The sequence below is a fragment of the Spinacia oleracea genome, chromosome 3, assembly GCF_020520425.1.
Source record: "Spinacia oleracea cultivar Varoflay chromosome 3, BTI_SOV_V1, whole genome shotgun sequence".
NCBI classification, from domain to species: domain Eukaryota; kingdom Viridiplantae; phylum Streptophyta; class Magnoliopsida; order Caryophyllales; family Amaranthaceae; genus Spinacia; species Spinacia oleracea.
Genome location: NC_079489.1, coordinates 65,271,588 through 65,294,327, shown reverse-complemented (window position 1 = coordinate 65,294,327; position 22,740 = coordinate 65,271,588). Strand labels below are relative to the sequence as shown.

The following is a 22,740-nucleotide window of genomic DNA, read 5'->3' as shown; positions in this document are numbered from 1 at the left end:
TCAGGTATTGAGGATTAGTGTCTAATAATTTTAATGAAATTTACTTATGACAGATTTTCATCTCTTACAATAAAGTTTCATAGGTCTGTCTGATACTAGTCTTCCCAAAGTAAGTATCTATGCAAATGATTACGACATTGCCATGTCCACATAGTTCAAGAAACAGAACTACTAGTCATCTTGCATTTTAGTCGTCTAACGTTTTCTATGCGTCCATCTTTATAGAAAACTCCGACCAGGGACCATTTTCAATCTTTTGACATTCAAGTTCACTTGATAGACATTTCTTAGTCACAGGACTGGTCCTGACAGTCTATCTTGAATATATCGTCAAATTAAAGGGACTCATCATTTAATACTAAACCAAGATTAAATGGAATATGAAAATACATTTCATATATGATAAATGTTCAACACCTAATGTTTTACAACCATGGGCCTCGAACCCATCTTTAAAACAACTAGTGGAATTCAAAACTATGCTTTGATTTCCAGTGCCACAATGTGAGTGTTGCTTCTCACTTGTTGCTTAGGTTTAGTTATCATGCTTTGCCAATCTTAATATCCTTTTCATCGAATGTTCTTTGAGATAGGATGATAAGATCTTTTGAGTATGTTTATTTTGCGATCTAGCCTTTCTTGCTACAATAGTGGTTCTACGCATTTCTCAATGAAGAACCATCAAGTCAGCAGACGTCTTTCTTGCTTCAAGAGTGGTTCTACGCATTTTGCAATGAAGAACCATAAAACCAGCAGACAGGTGCTCTACCCAAGTTCAGTGAAGAACTTTAAACAACCCTGTTTTATTGCTTCTTAGGCAACAAGTACTTTTACTTCAATTGTTTAGGTTGCTAGTGATGCTTTGTTTGGATTTACTTATCCAAGCAGTTCACAGATATGCGGAAGACTTTCCAACTATATCTTAGAACATAGAAATTATTATTTTAATTTTCCACGCAACAACTCATGGTCTCCAATCCATGTTGCCATTTCAAAACACGATGCTCTTTAGCTCGTCCTTGTCAATGGTTAACTCCAAAGGAATCTTGCTTGATCCTTTGCCAGTGTTTATGCGTGTAGCATCAATATTTAGCATATCTTTATTTCCTTGAATCAAGAACTAATCCTATGTACTTTTTCAAGTACCATAAGTTTTTCTTGATCTCAATCTAGTTGATCTTTTCTTAGATTAATAGAGATTGGTATATGTTCGTTATGCCTAAAGCCATACGATACATTTTTGGCGATCCTCATATTATATCGTACATGATAAATTCTTTTGCAGAATAATTCCCAATTGAATTCTATTCATATAGCTTTAGCTCATCTAGTTTCAGTAGATACTAAATCCAGCTAAATTCTTTGACATATAATATAGGTTAAGAATCTTACTTAGATCCTTTGATGTTTAACATAGTAAATGCTTATACATAGTTCAAACATTCTTTACTTAGATTTATTCACATGGGTCGAATATCTCCAATGGAGTCTTTCGTGTTTGATTTAGTAAATGCCATTACTTAACAATATTATAGGATCTTTGTAACTAGATCTTAATACCCAATATGTACTAAGTTTCGCCTTGGTCCGTCATTGATGAATAATTTTCAAATCTAAGTCATTAGCATTTGAATGTTATTTCACAATAGAGAGATATGTGTATGACACACATAGGACCAATTAAGTTTTATATACTCCCACTAAACTTCTTATATATCTATAAGAATCATGTACATTTTATGAAACTAAAATACTTATTAGCTTCACTAAAATACAATTCCAATTCCCAATTGCTTGCTTAAATCTGTACTTAGATTTCATAAGCTAGCATTCATTTCAAGCATTATTTGGATCCACAAATCCTATGACATGCCATGTACATAGTTTTCTTCCAACATTTGATTGAGGAATACGTTTTGTCATCCAATTTCCATATGTACCAATATGCAATCATTGCTTGAATTATAGACTTAAGCATTACGATTTTGCATGAGGTTTCAACACAATCCACACCGTGAATTTGCTTGTAACCTTTAGCAACTAATCTAGCTTTGTGTGTGAACACAATTTCATGTTTGATGGTTTTTATCCTTAAAACAAACTTGCAACCAATAGGTGTGAAACTATTCTTGCAAATCAACATAATTTCAATTTTGTCATCAAAACATTGAGTATGTTTTATGGCCTCTAACCATTTAAAACATTTGAGTCTATATATGGCCTCTAACCATTTTAGGGAATCTGGGTTTCGTCATAGCTTTCTTACAGGTCACAAACTCATTAATCTACATGATAATAGTTTGACTGCAAGTTGTAGGTTTCTTCACTATCTAATAGAAGAATCGCATAGCTTCAGTGACCTGAACTCCATGTTTCTTCACTATCTAATAGAAGAATCTCATAGTTTCAGTGACTTGAACTCTATGCCTACTTGGGTATAGAACATCAAACAATAGAATATCAATAGCCACTTGAAAGTCCTTTGAATATTCTGTTCTCCTTGAAGCACTTGTAAAGTCTTCTAAGAGATGTCTATTTTTTAAAGCCACTTCTAAAGTCCTTAAAGAATAAGCTCGGATTTTCTGAAGCACTTCGAAAAGCCTCCGGAATGTCCGTTTATGTTTGTTGTTCGCCTCAAATACTTTCGAGGTCTATTTTCTCCTACTTGTCATTTTGGAAACGAATCTCCAAAAGGACATTATTTCGAACAAACAAACATTATGTTCTCAAAAATTCGTGGTAGAAACAATACCCTTGTGTCTATTTGAATAAATCACAATGAAACATATATCTATACTTGGGCCTTAGTTTGTTGAATAACAAACACTAAGCTCCCACTGAGTTTAGCAACTCTTTAGATATATAATTATTGAAAAGATATTCTGAAATTACTTTTCAATAGCTTTGACGAATTTGGTTTAGTTTACTGGTAGTTGAGCATTTTGTTTAGAAATTATAGGAAAAGTCTTTATGAATTATCATTGATCGAATCAAGTGCTATTGACTTCGATCATTCTAACTTAGATATGCCATATCTTATGGAGCTAGATCGTGAAAATTACTACACACAATCATTAATGATCATTTTTGGTCTTAAAGTAATCACCGTCATGATCTAACCTAGATCTTTATGATTTCTTCCCAAGTGGTGATTTTATACTTCTAAATCTTTGAACTAGTCAAACAGATTCGAACTTATATCACATTGAGTAAATAAACCTATATTCATTCAAATCCAGGTGACATAATAAAGTCATAAAATATTTCTTTAGCTTTGAACTCTATTGTCTGGGCGTTCTAACAATAGTTCATATCTTTTGTTACTTTCAACAAGTAAGACTAGCTTGTCTTGAATTGATCTAGAAATCAACCAACTTTCAAAAGTCCATCAAAATAGAGCTTTAGAACGTTAACTTGTTGATATGGTCTAAGCAACAATGCCAAAGAGTAGTGGAACTCAAATCAAGGGGTTGATTTGAACCTAGTAAAGTTCTTATTGTTAAAGATTTGTTTGTTTTAATCAAGCATATTGACTCAACCCGTAAATGACCATTTCATTCAAATAAACAAACAAACATTGTTTTTGTTTTTCTTGAATGTGAGTCTTTCTGTGTTTGAAAACAGAATTTTAGGTATGCTGATTATGGAACAAAATAGCCATTAAGTTCCAGCCTTTGAAAGGACTTAAAACAAACCAGATGACCCTACAACTAATGTAGCATTGCCATGCTTCATTTCCCACTTGTAGGCCATTAGTGTAGCCTAGCTTCCATTGTTTGAGTTATTACAGAAGTAAGAACCTCAAGCGGTATATGATACCAAGGAAGTTTGATTGCTAGGTCACTTCTCTTTAAACATAAACTTATAGGTAGAAACGGAATTGTAAATTCCTTTCATTTGTTCATTTGTTCCTTTGTTCCTTTGTTTTCCTATTTCTTGTACCCTTTCTTATAGTCTTAAGAATTAAATTCTCTAGTGTTGACTTTTATTCTTTGTTAGACATTTCCAATGTTATTCAACAAATTTCTTACCATTTAATTTATGTTGAATATTTTGCTTCAACAAGATGATCTTACCAGAAGCTTCTAAAGTTCTCTAAGCATCAATCTATTCGAATGTCTAGGGACTAGACTCATTCGAGAATTAAATGGACAAAGATATTAGGTTGTTAACCATTGGTAAGGCTGAGCGTTTAAACTCAATGCTTTATGATCTCAAAACTACATTGTATTTTGAATTCACAAGCACAAATCGGTTTTCCATTGGACTTTGATATTCGAAAACAACCATAAAAGTCCCTATAAGAAACGTACATTTTAAATTGCTCATTTTCTCTCATTTCCGTGAATCGTTCTTGGATTCACTACCAATCAAGGAAATTTACTGTTACCTTTCTAAAATGATTTACTGCAGTGCAAGATATTTAATTATAAACAATAATTAAAACATACATTGAAGCATGCAAAGTCTAAACATTTATCATGAGTAATAACTTGAAAATTAAAGCAATCATGCAATTTAAACAAGTTATTGGCATTTTATTCGAATTTATTGTTCCAGCAGATGTGAATAAAATGATTCCAAGACCCTTAAATTATTGAAGAATTAAGTACATTATGTATTTTGACTCAATTCTAAAATATTTTAGGTAAGCAAAAGCCTTTTGCTAATACTCTAGAAACTACTCTTGGTTGATAGGTACGTCTAAGAACTTATTAGGTAAACCTATCGATTTTGCCACGACATAAAAGGACTCCTTACTTATATCGTTGAGTTTCACCAAAACTAACATGTACTCACAATTATTTGTGTACCTTACCCCTTTAGAATCAATAAGTAACACCTCGCTATGGCAGAAAACTATTACTAAGATTGATGTAAAGGTTATCCAAGTAAGTGTTATTTTGGCATGACACCTTTTAACTCAATTTTTTAAGTTTGGAACTTAAGGCTCTTACTATGTTGGTTAGATTTTAAGTGAACTAAAATCCTTAATCATGCAACATAATCAAGCCATAATCTCATGCATAATTAAGACATATTTAAGAGCAATAAATAACTTAAAGCATGCATAAGATAAATGTGATCTAGTATGGCCCGACTTCATCTTGAAGCTTCAACTTCAAAGTCCGTCTTGAAAATGGATTGGAAACTCCGTCTTGAATTTCACCATGGGAGGCGCCATTTTCTTCAAATAGGATCAGCTATAATTAAACTAATTACAACTATTTGATGGTACGCAGACCATATTTAAAAGCAATAAAATTTGGTACTTTAGACCAATATTACATTCAAATTAATGGTACGCACACCATATTTTCTATCCTATTTGGGTCATACTAGTCACTTTCATTAACCTGCAAAATAGTACATATACAATATATACCATTCACCCATTCATTATCATGAATGGCCCACATAGCTGGTTAGTAAAACACATTGTAATGCATCACATAAATATTTGCAGTGATTAATCAAGGGCACCAATAATCTACCAATTATTCAGTCCTTATTAATTCTAATCAAGTTATTTTAACCTTAAAGGATTGTAGACCTAATCAAGAGTTTATGGCTAAAAATGCTCCCACTTAAACCAATAACTTTATATGCTTTACTAATTTTAAACATAAAAATGTATTTCTAGTCTAAGCGGAAACATACAAGTTTAATTAAAATTTAAAGCTCATATAAAATTATAATCGAATCCATATTTAATTTATTTTTCAGTTGAATTAAATGAATTTAAATTAATTCAAGGTTTTAAGTTTAGTAAAATAATTAGTATAAATTAAAATTTATAATAATTATAATATTCAAATTTAATCAGAGAAAACAATTTAAATTATTAATTTTAAAGTAAATTAAAATTATTTCCGAGCTGAAAATTTCAAATTAAAATCAAAACGACTCAATCGTAACACGACGAGGCACTTGGGCTTGCGCCCAAGCCTCGTCGAGTGCACGAGGCATCAATGCCCCTCGACTGATCGCATAGCCATGGCACAAGCAGCAGCAGCCACGCGCAAACGCAGAAAGCTAAGCCACGCTTGCGTGCAGCATGCTAGCTCGCTTCGCAGCAGCTGCCTAGGCGATGCATCGCTCGCTGGGCGCAAGCAATCGATCACAGGCGAGGCAGCGCTCGTTGGTGCGCGGAGCAGCGCTCGCTGGGCGACCCAACTCTCGCTCTCCTGCGCGCGCGCCTCGTCTAGTTGTGCCACGCTCCCTCGCCCAGCGCCCATGCGCACAGCACACACGCCCAGGCACCATTGCCTCGCGGCGCGCACCACGCTTTGTTGCTCGCTGCATTTGTACCGCACGGGCGACGAGCTCCCTTGCTCGTCGTCTCGTGCCCGCACTATACAACACCCCTTAAGGGTAACACGTAGCGTCCTTTGTTTTGTGCGTGCAACATGTATGAGAGATTTTCATAAAAATTTAAAATTTTTAATTTAAAATTAACGACAAATTAATAAATCATATTAATTCCATAATTTTAGGGCGAAAAATCGAAAATTTATTAATCAATTAATTTCCGATTAACATGGATTCAAATCTAGGTCATAAAAATTTAAAATTTATTACAAATTAACAATTTTTATGGTGGTTTTTAATCATGGATACCTAATTAAATTGTCAATTAATTATGAAAATCAAATCAAATTCTAAATTATTCGAATTTCAACAAATTAATTACAATTACAAATTAGGTTGTATAATTAATAAGCTTAGGCATTCAAAATTGTTAAACATATACAGTAGGTCAATAAAAAATTCAAGATTTAACAACAAGAATCGCAAATATTCAATTTAACATCTTAATATTACAAACTTTTGCGTTCGAAAAACTAAAACCTCCGAAAAGTCATAGTTAGGCTTCGAATTTGGGAATTCTGAGTTCGGCCGAATAATAGTGGTTTTGTCAAAATTTTAGAATGCCTTTTACATGCGGAATTGACACAAAAATCACTCGATTTGGTTGAGTAATTAACGAAGAAACTGCCGAAAAACTGCGTACATATAATTAAATAAACGCAATTTGCAATTAATTAACAATTACGAAAATTAATCACCCCTTTTAATTCTTTGCAAATTTGTAAAATTTAACCATGTTAAGCAATTTATAGATTATGCAAATAATAAGAGGCTCGTGATACCACTGTTAGGTTATGATACATATGAACAACATAAATCATGCGGAAAAACCTTAATGTCAGGAATCATATAAATTGCACATAATCATATAATTAGTCTAGGATGCATACACTTTGTAGCGTGCCCTCCCTAGCTGCGCCCGAACCGAACAAGAACAAGTCTTTAGGACTCCAAGTGTCGTCCCTCCGTAGAAAGTTCACTGCACGTCCGGATTCGCCTTAAGATTGACCAACTAGAATCGCCCTGAAGGTACTACTTATTTTCGGCTGGTATGTGGCAAGTGTTTGGCTGATTTTTGCTTAAAAATCTTAACTTTGAATACTTGAATTCTCGTGCATAAATTGTGAACCTAGGCACATATTTATAGAGTCATGGAAAAGGATTTAGAATCCTATTAGAATACCAATTAGTTTAATTAGAATCCCTTTAGAACTCTATTAAATAAATTCTATCTACTAGGATTAGGATTTAATCATAGAACGAATTCCAATAGCTTTAGGATTCGTATCGCACACAACCGCACACGAGAACGAGCACTGCACAGCCCGCGCAAGCCTCGCGGCCCACGCGAGCTGCACAGCTCGCAGCCCATGATGCGCGCGCGCCATGCCTTGCTGGGCCTGGCCTTGCGCTGGGCCTGGCGTGGCCTTGGCAGCGTTGTGTTGGGCGCTTGACTTGCTGGGCGCGGGCCTGGCTTCATGCTGGGCCTTCGTCTAGCAAGTCTCTTCCGATGCTAATTCGTACGATGCGCTTCCGATTAAATTTCCGATTCCGGAATTCATTTCCGATACGAACAATATTTAACATTTCCGATTCCGGAATTAATTTCCGTTTCGAACAAATATTTAATATTTCCGTTTCCGGAATTATTTTCCGATTCCGATAATATTTCCGATTCTGACAATATTTCCGTTTTCGGCAATATCTCCGATTCCGGCAATATTTCCATTTCCGATAATATTTTCCGATACGTACCATGTTTCCGTTTCCGGCAACATCTACGACTTGGATAATATTTACATTTCTGATACGATCCATATTTCCGTTTCCGGCAATATCATCGTTTCCAGAGTATTCATTTACTTGCCTTTGACGATCTTAGCTCCCACTGAAACCAAGATCCGTCGATTCCGAATATCCATAGATGGAGTATTTAATGTCATTAAATACTTGATCCGTTTACGTACTATTTGTGTGACTCTACGGGTTCAGTCAAGAGTAAGCTGTGGATTAATATCATTAATTCCACTTGAACTGAAGCGACCTCTAGCTAGGCATTCAGCTCACTTGATCTCACTGAATTATTAACCTGTTAATTAATACTGAACCGCATTTATTAGACTTAACATTCAATGCATACTTGGACCAAGGGCATTGTTTCCTTCAAGTCCGACCCCCTTCCTCAATCAATAAACCGTGTTTGGATGCAACTTCAGAAGGTATATAAGCAAACAGTCTCTGACGACTAGCATGGTATGGTAAAGACCTCAGCAACAAGGCAAGTCCAACAGCTTTACCAATATGAGAAGCGGCATGATCAGCTGTAATGGAGTTAATACCTCCAAATTGCAGTGTTGTACACAAGATAGTAGACTGTGTGTCCTCTAAATATTTTTCTAGGTCTTCAACAGTCTTTAAGATTTATGAGGTTCCCTTTGTGCATCTTTTATACGAGCTAATACTCTATAACTGCTATGAAGTATAAAACAGTCAATTGGCTAAAACAGTATAAAATAGTGTCCCATTTATATATTCCTTCCATGTCTATTAATAATGTTAATTTTGTGAACCTTACTAGGTGTTGTTGTGCACCGATGAATACGTCCAAGAAGAGGATCCAACTAGTAGAAGGGTTGAAGAATTTGTCCAAAGGTTAGAAATTGAACTGAAGCATTACAAAATTGACAACATTATACCCTTCAAATTGGTAAGTCCCAATTTAAAGTTAATGGTTCTATTTTTTAGACTGATTTTATTTTCCAATATACACGAATGTTCGACCTTCTTTAGTTGCATGTTATTTAGCTCAAGTAACTATGTTATTTACAGATATTCTTCCCAGTAGTATATGAACGACACTGCTATGTATTTTGCATCAATTTCATCGAGGGAACCGTTGACCTGATTGATTACACGTATTTGGAAAACGACAAAGATTTAAAGAGCAAATATTCCAATTTTCCTGATATGATGGTAATGTCAAATTTACTACACCCCATGGTACACACTACACATGGATGATATTTAATTAGTTTTTTGTGTGTATGTCAACAGTTAAGTGCTTTTAGGGCATTCCTGCATACCACGAGTTTTACACAATTTAAAAAATATGACAAGTTTAAGCTAAGATGCCTGAATTTGAGTTGGAGGAGTAACAAAAATCACGAGGATTGTGGTATGTTCTTGCTCAAACACATGGGGACCTATCATGGGAAAAAGGACACAGAATGGAATTGTGGTCTAGAATTGGACAATGTAAGGACACAAAATCAATTATTTCTCACATGTAGTGACTCTGGTTCCTTTACATAATTTTTTAAAACAAATGCTACTTGTTTTATTTTTACAGATTGTCCAACTTAGGCAATTAAGGGTTGAATATTGTGGGAGAATACTAATGCACAAGGGAAACAACATACATGCAGAAGTTGTGGCAAAAGCAAAGAAAAAGGCGAAGCAAAAGCAAGTGATCAATTGACTAAACGAATTTGAGCTTCAAAACTGCCAATATTTGATACTTTTAGCGAGAATTTAGCTTCAAATTACTTTTGAATTATATTAGATTGCATGTACTTTTGAAATGCACTAAATGTTCTTTTGGATTTTAGTCATGTAATTTTTTTTAATGTTCTTTTTCATAATTGTTAGTCCTCTTTCTTTTCAAGACATTGTTGGCATTATGAAGTACTACATACATAGTAATGGGTACTCCGTATTAAATTCGGAAAATACGACAGCATCACACATTGCTTATTTTTAAAGCTAATATTGTATTCAGTGACACTAATAACTTGGCTCAAAATAAATTTGTCTTAATTTAGAATTATGTGAATTGTAAAGCATGATATTTTCTAATCGTTCTTTTAATAAAGATCCTATCCTTTTTACATTTCATTTTATCACAATGTAGCTTAGATGAACGATCTTTTTACGTCGTCGCAAATGACTACTTATAACATTTATTTAATGAAAAGGGAAAATACCCAAAAGAACACAACTTTCTAACTAAAGTAAACTTTTCAATACTGATAAAATGAACATTTTTTATATAAACTTGGTTGTATTATTAAAGCCCACAATTACATTCTGTATACAAGCATTGCTATAATAATGCTAATGGTTTCGTTACAGCATGAACATAACTATCAGAATGAAATTTACAACCAAGCTACGAACTCGTCCTGCCTTGTAAGTCCTCGTTTTGCCAGTGAATCAGCCACCTCGTACTGATAAAATGAACATAAAAAGTTGTACGAGGATTTAAATTACAAACCTAAAAATCTACTAGCGTTTATACTCAACAAGAAACAATAAAGTAAATAAAATAATTACACAAATTATGAACTTGTAAACGGTATGTAGTTTACACCAAAATAGTCGTCGGGTACAAAAACCTCTAATCCTAAATCATGTGACATCAGGTGAAATAAATTACCACCAGGAGGAATTTCATTTTCACCCTGGAAAAAACAAAAGAACATTTAGAGTAATACAAATAAAAAAAGTATACATTAATTACTTATATACGTAGTAATAACACCTTAAAACATGACTTCCCCACTAAACTAATGATTCTCTCACTAAAACCCCGTATTAAACAAATCTTCTTTTATACTCATATATCTTTGTGTTCTTCTTATATCACAAATATCCAATTCATCTACTCCCTTTGTCCCTAAAAGATTGTCCAAACAAATTTTTTTACTTGAGAGATGATCATATGACATTAAAAAAAAATTATTCTTTACAAAAGAGAATGATTTAAATAAGATACAAAAACCTGCACTGAAGCTTGTGCCTTTGCCTTAGTTTTATCAGAAAATTTCGCTTGCCTCTTCTTCCACCCCTTTACTTTATTGCATTGTTTTTCCATTGTACTTTTCAGCCTGTCATTCCTCACATACTTCTCTTTTCTTTTAGTTGGATTTTTAACATAATCAGCAGAAGGAGTTGAGCTTTCTTCATGTTCAGGTTCTTCGGATAAATCAATGGAACCAATCAAATTCTCCACTTCTTTCTTCATGTCATCATAAGCAGAGTCAACCACTTTTCGGGAAACTACATCATTTTGACTTGAGTTTACTATACGGATGAAGTTCCTTATAGTGTGAGTCCTCCAAACACATGGCGACACATCTTTAGCCTCATTTGTAGCATCATCATCAACACTTGTGTACATCACAGCTTTAGTCCATCTACTCACTAAATAACTAGGTGGGACAGTTTCTACGCAATGTATATGAAATATACGTAAGCTATGTGCACATAAAAGCTCACTTTCAGTAAAACCCTTGCAAGTGAAATCGACTATATTCTCTTCCAAGTTAAAGGTAACAACATGCCTAATAAAATCTTGATCTAGTCTCCAAACATGATAAACAAGAATAGGAGGTTCGTAGCTTACAATTTTGTGGTTGCATGCCGCACCTTTAATAAAATTGTCCTCAAACATCAAGTAGAGCTCAATGGTGTACAACTCTTTGGCATGAATAAGCAACTTGACACTAGCAAATGCCAAATGTCTGTTCCCAACCTTACATTGGTAATCTTCTCCACTTTCTTTACTCCTCCACTTATCTGCTACATCAAGAAACTCCCTGTAAAAATCACATAAACCTTGGGTTTTGTGAAGTCTTCTTGAAACGGATTTGTTCGTCGTCTCACTCCTTTGGGAAGATAAAATACCTCTTGAAAAATACTTCTTTGAGTAGGCTGGACACCGTTTCTCTTTGTCAGAGTATAGTCCTGTAGCCATTTATTTGTTGAGCAATTATACTTATCCTCCATCCTAAAGTGAACAACAATGGTAGAGCATATTAAATATTTCAAGTTTAGGATCAGTTGGACATAGATAAAAATGGTAGCATTGATCAGTTTATTCGATGTAAATCTGAATGTGTGGACTAAAAGAAATTCAAAAAGTGTATTACTAAAAAAAATAGAACTTGGCAATTATATATTACGGTAATTAAAATGAAAAAAATAAAAGTTTCTCTCCAAATGCTATGAAGTGGGGCAGTGCTCCTAGAAAATGACGCTCACTTTCTCTTCTAACATCAATAAAGCTCATTAAAAAAATTGGGAGCTAAAAGCTACAATTAGAAACTTAGATTCTAAATTTTGGAGTACGAATATCAGTTGGACATATATTATAATGGTAACATCAATTGTTATCTAAAAGTACTACATGATAAAATAAAGTATTAGACATAGATATAGGAGAATTAAGAAGCAAGATATTATCGATCAGTAAGTAAAATGTATAAGTTATATACCTTTTCCAATAATGCTCGAATTCAGCCACTGTATCCGTGTATTTGAGCACATAATTAAATAGTTTCTTAAATCCATCCAATGCTCTAAGAGCTCTAATGTTCTGCTTTGCATTTTTGCCGATATGCCATGTGCACAAACGATGTCTAACAGATGGAAAAACAATCCTTATTGCTGCGGCCAAAGCTTTTGATCAATCAGTTATAATAGTTACAGGTGCTCTCCCTCCAATAGATTTCAAAATGGTGTGAAAAAGCCAAACAAAGGAGCCGGTCTTCTCATTATATATAAATCCAACACCAAACATAATATTTTTGGAGTGGTGATTCATGCCAACAAAAGGACCACATATCATATCATACTTGTTGGTACGATACGTAGTATCATGTACCAAGAGGTCTCCAAAAATATCATAACCCCTCCTCATTCTACCATCTCGCCATAAGAAGTTAACGATATGTCCTCCATCATCGACCTCAAAGTCGTAATAAAAATCACATTCTTCGGCTTCCCTTTGCCTAAACATCTTTATCAGTTGGTTAGTATCACATCCTTCAATTTTCCCTTCCTTTTGTTTATGTAAGGCATTATAAGCATCCCATGGTATGAAACCAAGTGTATCCCTCCCACCAACTTCTTTAATCATATGTCGGATAGCATCTGCCACTGGAATGCCACTTTCTTTCAAAGAACTAATAAAAGACAATTGTTGAGATGTAACTTCTCTATGTGATCTTAGCCATTGTCTTTTATCTTTACTGACCATATCATGATTATGCACCATGCCATGCTTAACACATATATAAACACCTAATTTATCAACATCAAATTGTCTAAATGCTTTACAACCAGTACGAGTGTCTAACTTGTTGTAAACCTTTGGCTCAACACTTTTACCTTTAAAACCCTCATAGGAACACACAAACTGCCTCATAAAAATTGTAACTTGATCAGATCTTTTCCTAAACTTGCCCTTACGAACACTAAACCCTTTTTGATATGCATAGTTGTTATAAATTTCATATGCTTCCTTATCACTTTTCACTTCAATTCCCAATAAATCCGATGAATTTGCCTCTTGCCCAACATCCAAATCAATGTCCACTATAATTAAAACAAAAAAATTATAAAAATAAACCCAACAACATACATATACGAAGTATATATACCCCACACTTAGAATATTGTTTTTCTTCTATGTAAGCATATTCTTACATAAACAACTACGTAGTACATGTTCTTTATCTAGGTAACCTGTTCTTTTTCCAACACCTCAATTAATATACTTTATATGTTCTTTATCTAAGTCATTATATTCTTTTACCAACAATTACATGTTCTTTATCCTAGGTAACATATTATTTTTCAACCCGTTAATAATTGCATGTTCTTTATCTAAGTCATTGTATTCTTTTTACAAATACTACGTGTTCTTCACGTTAGGCATCATAATATATTTTTATGACGGAATGAGAATTGAAGTAAGCCAAACATAAGAGTTATATGATCTAGATATTTAAACTAGGTGTTTTTCATCGAACAAAAACTATTTTAAACGAAGTCATAGTCATAGTATCTAACAAATACTTTTTCATTTTTGTTTATTGTTTTTCCGTATAGCAAAAGTCTTTTATTTATGAGTAGATGAACTTTTTACGGTATAATTTCATTGATTTATCAAGAGAATGAGCTAGTGTATCTTATGCTTATTTTTCCAACCCGTCAATAATACATGTTCTTTATCTAAGGTAATGTATTCTTTTTCCAACAACTACATGTTCTTTATCCAAGATAACATATTCTATTTTTAACCTATTAATAAGTACATATTCTTTATCTAAGTCAGTGTATTCTTTTTACAACTACTACATGTTCTTTATCTTAGGCATACATATTGTTTTCCAACATGTCAATAAATACATTTCTTTATCTAAAGTCAGTGAATTGACGTTAATAATTACATTAAAAAACATTGCTTGTGAAAGTTAAGTTTTTTTACGAAATTGTTACTTCAAAGGTTAACTCTATAATATTGAACTTCAAATCACAATATAATAAAATATGAAAATCTTATTTTAAGATGAACTGCAAATAAAAATATAAAAATCTTACTTTCATCAATTTGGTTATTGTCTGTGACATCATGAGCAACCTTATCACTATGAGCATCTTCGTCATGAGCAGCCTTATCATCATGAGCCTCTTCATCGTCACGTGTAGCCATCAATAATTACAGAAAGTGAAATTAGTAAGCACAAAACTACTCCATAAGTAACTTGGTATTGCTTAGAATAATACGGAGTAATACATAAAAAATTAAGAAGGAAAAAAGATAAAGGAAAAGAGACAAATCTGACAGTTTTGATAAAAAATCAGAAACCACAGTATTTGAAAACATCAAAAACCACGAAATAACTGACTTCCCTTTTCCACCTGACTTTATTTATTTTATTTTATTATTTGTAATTAAACTAGGCCGTTTTTGGATGGAGAGTACAATGATGACAGTGCTCCCGGGAGCATGATAAAATTTGCGGTTGCTACCCCTCTCCTTGTTTCAGCGCCGTCGTCAACCACCATCGCCTGACCGCCGCCTGCACCACCCTCGCTGTCGGCGTCTCCTCCTTCATTCGGTAATCCTCCCTCCTCTCTTATCTCTTTCGTTAATCCTTCCCTTCTATCCCTATTTCGTTCCTCCTCCTTAACCGTTACTTTGGTTTTCGCACAGCAACCACCGTGAGTCTTCCTCGCCGCCAACACAGCCGCCGTGAAGTGCACGGTAGTCTCCTCTCTTCTTTTCTCAGTCGTTTTTCTTTTTCTTTTTCTCATTCGTTTTCTTTTTCTCACGTTATTCGTTTCTTGCCCTCCTCCTCTTTCGGTTTTTGCACAGCCGCCACCAAGCCGCGCAACCACTCCCTCGCTGCCGCCGAGCAGTTCTTCCGCCACCGTTCGCACCTCACTGCCACCTCCGTCATCCCTTCCTTGTTGGTTAATTCTTGAAAACCTAAAGCTAATCTAATTTTAATTATATGTTATTAATTTAATCTATGTTGGATTGAATTAAATTTATGACTTTTATGACTTGTTTATGAATTTCAAATTGTAACGCTGCATAATTAAATTATTGATTTTCAGAATTCACAAATTGATTGAAACGAGATTTTGAATTAATTAAAGCGGGAATTTAAAGTTTTAATGGTTTTAAATTATAGTAAGAATGATTAGGAATGATTAAAACTATTATTTTTATGCTCTAAGCATGATAATTTGATATTGGCAAAGTTTTTAAACGAGTTTATATTGCTGAAAATATAAGTATGATATTTGCGAAAAGTTTTCAACGAATTTCAAACATCGAATTCAATAATTATTATGCTAGGAAATCAAATACTCAAGTTTTGATATTGGGGAAGGTTCTAAATATGTTTAGGGTGTATTTAGAATGCTTTATTTTGGTTGAGAATGATTAGGAATTGATTGGGAATATTTGTTGGTTGTTTTAGGCGGAGAATTCTCTTTAGGCGACTTTTGAAAGTGTTAAAGTGACCTATCAGTTTCTTTACAAAAGGTACGTACATACCTGTGTGCTTGGAGATGTGTGTTATTTGTTGAAACCATGTTGAAATTGTTGATGAACTTGGTTATGTTGAAATTTACATGTTTAATATTGTTGGATGGACATGTTGGACATATTTCGTTATGAGAATTATAACATGTTAGCAGTGAAATGCTAAAAGGGAACAACGATCAATCGATCTGAATATATATATATATATATATATATATATATATATATATATATATATATATATATATATATATATATATATATATATATATATATATATATATATATATATATATATATTCAGATCGATTGATCGTTGTTCCCTTTTAGCATTTCACTACTTTATGAGGGTCGAGGACCTTGTTTAGTAAGTTGAACCTTATACCCATATCGTGGGGTTGATCTTTATTAAAGGAAAGGTTGAGTTAATTGGAATAAGTCTTGATTGATACCTTTGTGATCACTTACTTATTTCCAAGATAAAAACAGTTGTAAGTAATGGTTGATTGTATGACTTATGTGATTGTTGAGTCATAACAAAGTATTAATCTGTAAATCATGTAAAGTGAAACTGAGTAGCATTATCTTTAGACTGTGCACGTCTGAAGTGACGGACAATCAGGAGTTGGGGTCATGGGTCGCCTATGCCTTTTTCCGGGGCCGGATTGATCACCGGTTCTATTTCAGTCAAAAGTTCCTCGATATCGTAGGTCATTGGGGTTACGGAGTCGCGCCCGTACCTCGTCTTCCTTAGTGAAGGCTTCTAGTAGCAACTCGGTCCATTGACTATTTCAATTAAAATAATGTTAATGATACAAAGGTTTAGTTCAGTCAAATATAGTTTTCAAGTCAATATGTTTTGGTTATCCTTACTTATGTTTTGTTAGTATCATGTTAGGTTTGTTCGTTTAATAGAATCATGTTAGGATTATTATTGGTTTGGTATGAAGTACTCAGCTTTGATGATTACGTGCTTTGTTTGTGTGTGTTGATCATGGCTATGCCTTATTGATTCTGTGATGACCCATTTTGGTGAGCAGTCTCTAAGGATCAATAAGTGTGGCCCATCTGCAGGTTTGAAGATGATGCATCATTGGGAACGGGATTAGAGAGCTTGTATTTATTTTGTTTTGCTAAGTAACTTGGGTTTGTTAATTTGGACTTTAAACTTGTCGTACTATTTACCTTCCCTTATTTTCGTTGATTGGTTTTTGGGATTAAATCTGTAATCGATTATTTATAAACCTAAATTTAGTTTTATGTTTTTCGCTGCAAAATTCTGAATAAGCCGTTACGTTTTCACACGGGCGATAATACTTTGATAATTCTCTATAGTTATATTTATAAAAAGGGTTATTTTAGAAAAAAGAGAATTGTCGGGGTGTTACAAAGTGGTATCTAGAAGCTTATGGTTTTAATTCAATAATTTTTAGGCGCCTAAACTAGCTATTTTCCTAAAACGAATTTCCTAGAATTGAGCTCCTCCTTTTTATATCATTCAAAAATGCGTACTTTTTTTTGTGGGACCAAATTCATTTTATTTTGTTTGAAATCAGATTAATATTTCTTATTTAAGTTCGAAATTAACTTATTTATTTGAAACTTTTCGTTTATGTGAATTAAGTACGTTCTTTTCTTTTCGAATTTAATTAAATATATTCGAAATATATATATTGTGAGGGGGTCGAAAAAGCACGAGGCTAATGCGTGACCTCGTCCCTCGTGGGTGTGACGATTCTTTTTATCCAATCAAGTGTAATTGGATTTCCTGTGAGTTTACACCCAATTGACTAGTAATATAGGAGTCGCCATTCAGTTTTTAACGACAATGAGAAAAACTGACAAAATCCGGTTATCGTGACATAAAGGGAGTGCAATTATGTTTGACCACGCCGGCCGTAGGTTCCCTTGTGATCCCTGGTGTGGGGATCTCTCAACATACACCCGCAAGGTAGAGATTGAGGGTTCGGGGGACTGTAACTACCGAGAGGAGTACTCGCTCGTCGATAACTCCAGAGGCAGGATATCCTTACTAGCTCAGCATAAATAATTGAAGGGACATGCGTTAACTATTAAACTAATCTGAGTTGATTTTAGCAATATGCAACATATAATACTAGATCGATCGCGATTATCTGATTTAAATAGCATTAAGGGACCTAGCATGATAATCCAATTTCCCAAAAATATTATATTTGTTAGGCGTGGTAGAACAAGCAGATTTAGTTAGTTTAATAGTTCATAAAAAGGGCGAGAAAAGCAATTAAATCATAGAAAAGGGACACATTACGACGCACCCTTGAGAGGTGCGTCACGGTTCTCAGAAAACTAACCACTTTGACGTTGCTATTTCTCCTTTTTATTTAACGAATCTCAAATTATGGGACATGATACGTTCTGTTCGATTTACGGATCGATTGCGACAGAACGCGTGAACAATTTCGCAGCGTGAGGCTTAGGCTAGGGGTTGGAGTCAATACTCAGAATATGAATTGTGTGTTGTGATTTCACGTCGAACTTGGGCTATATTTATAGAAAAGAGTTTGTGGAAAGATAGAATTGCAGATCTCTAATCCACAAAGAATTAGGAAAAAACACGTACCCAGGTAATTCCAGCGCCCAGGCCTGGGCGCCGAAGATTTCGGCGCCCAGAGCCATCCGTTGAAAATAGGGTCTGGGCTGTTTTCTTAGTCAGATTCGGATTCCTGAAATCCGTAGTGTTTGAGACTTAATCGAGTCTTTTGGTGCGTATCAATTTCATGACGGAATGCGTCTAGGCCCGTTACGAACTCTAGGCTCGTTAGGATTTTAATTAATACGTAACTCTAATTTACGAATCATATTAGGAATAGGATTCTCGCAGTTTTCTATCTCATTTAGGATTTATGTTGGAGTGCAACACCTAATTCTGACAGGTTTCTATCTTTTATAACTTGCCACTTTTAGAAGCTACCCTTTACGGCAGTTACTATTTTTAGCAGTTTTCCATTAATAGCAGGTTTCTATAAATAGCAGGTTTCGGGTGAAACGAGAAGGGTGATTGAGATTCGTTGTTTTTATAGGAGATGCGTTGTCAAGTGGAGATTTATGTTTTCATCATCGAACCTTCCCTTTCGGGAATGGGGACAAAAGTAGGTGTCTACAGGTTAGCCCCCACTTTGACTGAGTCTTGGAGTAGACGATGGTCAAAGTATTAGACGGAGTGCGTCACACAAGCCATGGTGACCTGTTTTTTGCGAGGGTCTCGCGAGCCCCCGAGTGATAACATTTGACTTAAGGGTCATCACTTTGAAGTGTCGACATATCCCTCACGTGTCATTAGGATTTGTCAACTGATAGGATAGAAACTTCCTCACTTTGTCATTGGAAGGATCTAAAGGTGCTTAGAAACTCCCTCACTTTGTCATTGGGAGTAGCTACAGATGTTTTCGAAATCAAAGCTGTAAAGTGTAATTGGGCCTGGCCAAGTCCAATCACGAGGTAAAAATGTTTTTAAAGATTCTCATTTTTAGGGTTAGCTAAACGAGAAAACCCCCTTGTTTTTATGGGACGTAAAACGAAGGAAAATCCAGCACATCGTTCTCTTTTTTTGAAAAAAACGGAAAACCAATCTTTGAATTTTTTGTGGAAAAAGGAAAGCTACTCACATCGTTCTTTTTTGGAAAAAACGGAAAACCAAAAGCTACTCACATCGTTTTTGGGAAAAACGAAAAACCAAAAGATACTCACATCGTTTTTGGGAAAAACGGAAAACCAAAAAGAGTTATCGCTGCAGCGACTAAGGACCTGCGCGGTTAGTTACGCAGACCCCGACGGCTAAAGATGGCGAGCCTGTCCGCTAAGGGTGGACACCCCGTCCGATAGAAGTGGACGAATCTGTTTCGAAATTTGTTTGTGTTTAATTTTTTGAAGATAAGGACCTACGTGGTTTGCACCGTAGACCCCGCCGGCTGAAGATGGCGAGCCTATTTCATTTTGTTTTTGAAGATTCTATTTTTCAAAAACTGAGGACCTGCGCGGCTAGTGACGCAGACCCCGCCCGCTGCGGGTGGGCGAGCCCTGTCCGCTGAGGGTGGACGCCCCTGAATTCGTTTTTCAATTTGGGTCTCGCGTGGTTCGTGACGCGATCCTGCCCTCTAAGATGGGCAAGTTTCCTACTTTTTTCATCGTGATTTCTTTTTTGAGAATTTCTTTTATTCATTCTTGCAAGAGCGAATTCTTTCGAGGGATGCTCGGATTTAGTTGTAACCTGAACGTGGGTTGACAACGGGTTTAGACGGACCTTTGTCTTGCGACCGTCTGCTTTTGTGGTTTTGAGCTAGTCTTTACGGCTCGATTTTTGCCACTACTTGGTCTTTTGATCAGAGGACCATGCACAAGTGTCAATGACGATCTTTTTCTGAGGTCGAACCTGTTTTTTTTTAGATATCCAAACATGAGATGGTGTATGGCGTAGTCCGGGAATGTGACTTTGATTGTGCGCTCCTTGTTGGAGTATATTTTTTTCGCGAGCCCCCAAGCATTGGGGCTCGTCAGTCATTTTTCGCATCTTGTAATCATGTTTGGGGTCATGCTCGTATGCGCGAGCGACCTTTTATAGTAGTGTGCTATTTTAGCGAAGCTGTGGAGTGCGACTTCGGTTTTCAGGCGACATCCGGTTTTAGCTTGGCCCGGATTAATCCTTTGAAAGACAAACATTTTTTTATTTGGGAAACCAACGACTTAACGACACACATTTTTGGTGCTTAGAAGAATGACCATGATATTTAGTTTGATTTGAAAAGTGTACATAAGTATTTTCTGAGAGAAGTCTAAGTTTCGACCAAGTTTTAATGTTTATTTGGGAACTAAAGGTGCTTTGTCTTGATCCTACTTGCAATAGGGCCTCGTGTCTAGCAACACGGTTTTAAGTCCTTTCCTGTTCCGTGTTTTGTGAAATCGGGGCCTTGGGCTGCATTTCCGGCGCCCAAGGCTAGGCGTTAAACATTTCGGCGCCCAGCCATGGGCGCTGGAAGTCTTTTCCTGGTGATATTTGACTTTCGGATTTCCTAACACGTTTCCGAATGGGATCAGGATGTCACTGGGTGCGTTCAGCTATATATAGGGGCTAGATACGTCCCTATTTTCCACCACTCCCAATTTCCTTCTCTCTTTTTTTGCTGTGTTTTAATTACTTATTGCTTTTGCCATGTCGATCCCTACTTTCTCACTCCAACGGACTGTTAGGCGTTGGCTACGAGCCCTTACCCCCACAGAAAAGGCTTTGTTAAAAGAATACCACTTAGAGGCACTTTTAGGCTTACAACAAATTAACATTGATTATAACTTTCTGCATGCTGCCCTAAGCTTTTGGGACTCCAATCATCATGTTTTTGCCTTTCGGGGCAACGAAATATGTCCTTTGCCAGATGAATTTGCTGCGATCCTTGGTTATCCTACTAATGCTACTCCTGCTACCCCTGGCACTATTGAAGAGGGTAAAATAACCATAGGGGCTTTCCTAGGACTAGATGATAACATGTTTGCTGAAATTGTTGTAGGTGACGAGGTTAACTTGGCAAAACTTGTAAAACATCACTTTAGGCCTAGTAAGAATATGACCGAACAGAAATTGAATATTCGAGCCCTTGTATTTTTCTTGTTGAATCACTATTTGCTGTCGAATAACAATGGCGCGTTCGGTGACATAAGGTTGATCCCCTTGATTAGCCAAATGGAAAGTTGCTATTCTATTATGCCGTTGGTTGTTGCCGAGACTTTGCTGAGTGCGGATGAGCTGAAGAAGGATGCCAAATCTGAACATTTTAAGGGAAGCCCCCTATTACTGCAGGTAATCGATTTTTCCTTGCGCACGTATACACGTTTTTTTTTGCGTACACAATGAGTTTCAGCGCCCAGGGCTGGGCGCTGGAATTTTCGGCGCCTGGTCCTAGGCGTTGAAACTGCGCACCAGGAACCGTTTTCTTTTATTATTTTTGGATCGTGCCCGTTTTTTGCAGATTTGGCTCGTAGAACGGCTTAGACTTTTGGAAGCTCCAGCCGATCCTAAACATTATCGCCTTATAGCCTTGGGTAACCGAAAATACTTGCACCAAGGCCAGGACGAGGCCGAATGGACCTCCTTTTTTACTTATGGCATTTGTTCTATTAAGTGGGTGGTACCATGGTGGGGTTTGACTACTATGACAGGGGGTTCTGATGTATCGGTTTATGTTTCTTTGTTGGGGCTATCTCGTCCCATTTATATTTTCCCTTACCGAGTCATGCGTCAATATGGTTTAAGGCAGACTATCCCTTTTTCTGATACGGTACCACCTAAGGTAGCGGCCTTTTCACAAGCACGGGTTCTAGCGTGGGCTAAGTATTATGATGGTCTCCCGCGTTGGGCCGTAGCTACAAATGGCTTTGTGGGTCTTTCTGAAAACTACAAGTTGTGGATGAGCTCCGATGATAAAGATGTGAGGACCGAGGCTCGAAATGGGGAGCCGACCGAGCTTTTGATACCTCGTATTCGTGTTAAGTATGAG

General features: G+C 35.7%; 2 protein-coding genes across 2 annotated transcripts; both read right to left on the bottom strand.

Annotated features, from left to right (window-relative positions):
* Nucleotides 1–10,709: 10,709 nt before the first annotated feature.
* Nucleotides 10,710–12,127, bottom strand: LOC110783541 (protein FAR1-RELATED SEQUENCE 5-like). Its single transcript, XM_021987889.1, has 2 exons — nt 11,153–12,127; nt 10,710–10,832 (listed from the first exon to the last, which is right to left on the bottom strand). The coding sequence occupies exons 1-2, from the start codon at nt 12,125–12,127 to the stop codon at nt 10,710–10,712; spliced, it is 1,098 nt and encodes a 365-aa protein (XP_021843581.1).
* Nucleotides 12,128–12,838: 711 nt separating this feature from the next.
* Nucleotides 12,839–14,869, bottom strand: LOC110783540 (protein FAR1-RELATED SEQUENCE 5-like). Its single transcript, XM_021987888.1, has 2 exons — nt 14,758–14,869; nt 12,839–13,749 (listed from the first exon to the last, which is right to left on the bottom strand). Exons 1-2 carry the CDS (start codon nt 14,867–14,869, stop codon nt 12,839–12,841), a joined length of 1,023 nt encoding a protein of 340 aa, XP_021843580.1.
* Between the last annotated feature and the right edge of the window lie 7,871 nt (nt 14,870–22,740).

Coding starts and splice junctions, on each gene's coding strand:
- LOC110783541 (XM_021987889.1), bottom strand. CDS start 12,127: ATGGCTACAGGACTATACTCTGACAAAGAGAAACGGTGTCCAGCCTAC. Junction 10,833..11,152: donor AGGCACAAGCTTCAGTGCAG/GTTTTTGTATCT, acceptor TGTTTTTTCCAG/GGTGAAAATGAAATTCCTCC.
- LOC110783540 (XM_021987888.1), bottom strand. CDS start 14,869: ATGGCTACACGTGACGATGAAGAGGCTCATGATGATAAGGCTGCTCAT. Junction 13,750..14,757: donor CAATAACCAAATTGATGAAA/GTAAGATTTTTA, acceptor TTTTAATTATAG/TGGACATTGATTTGGATGTT.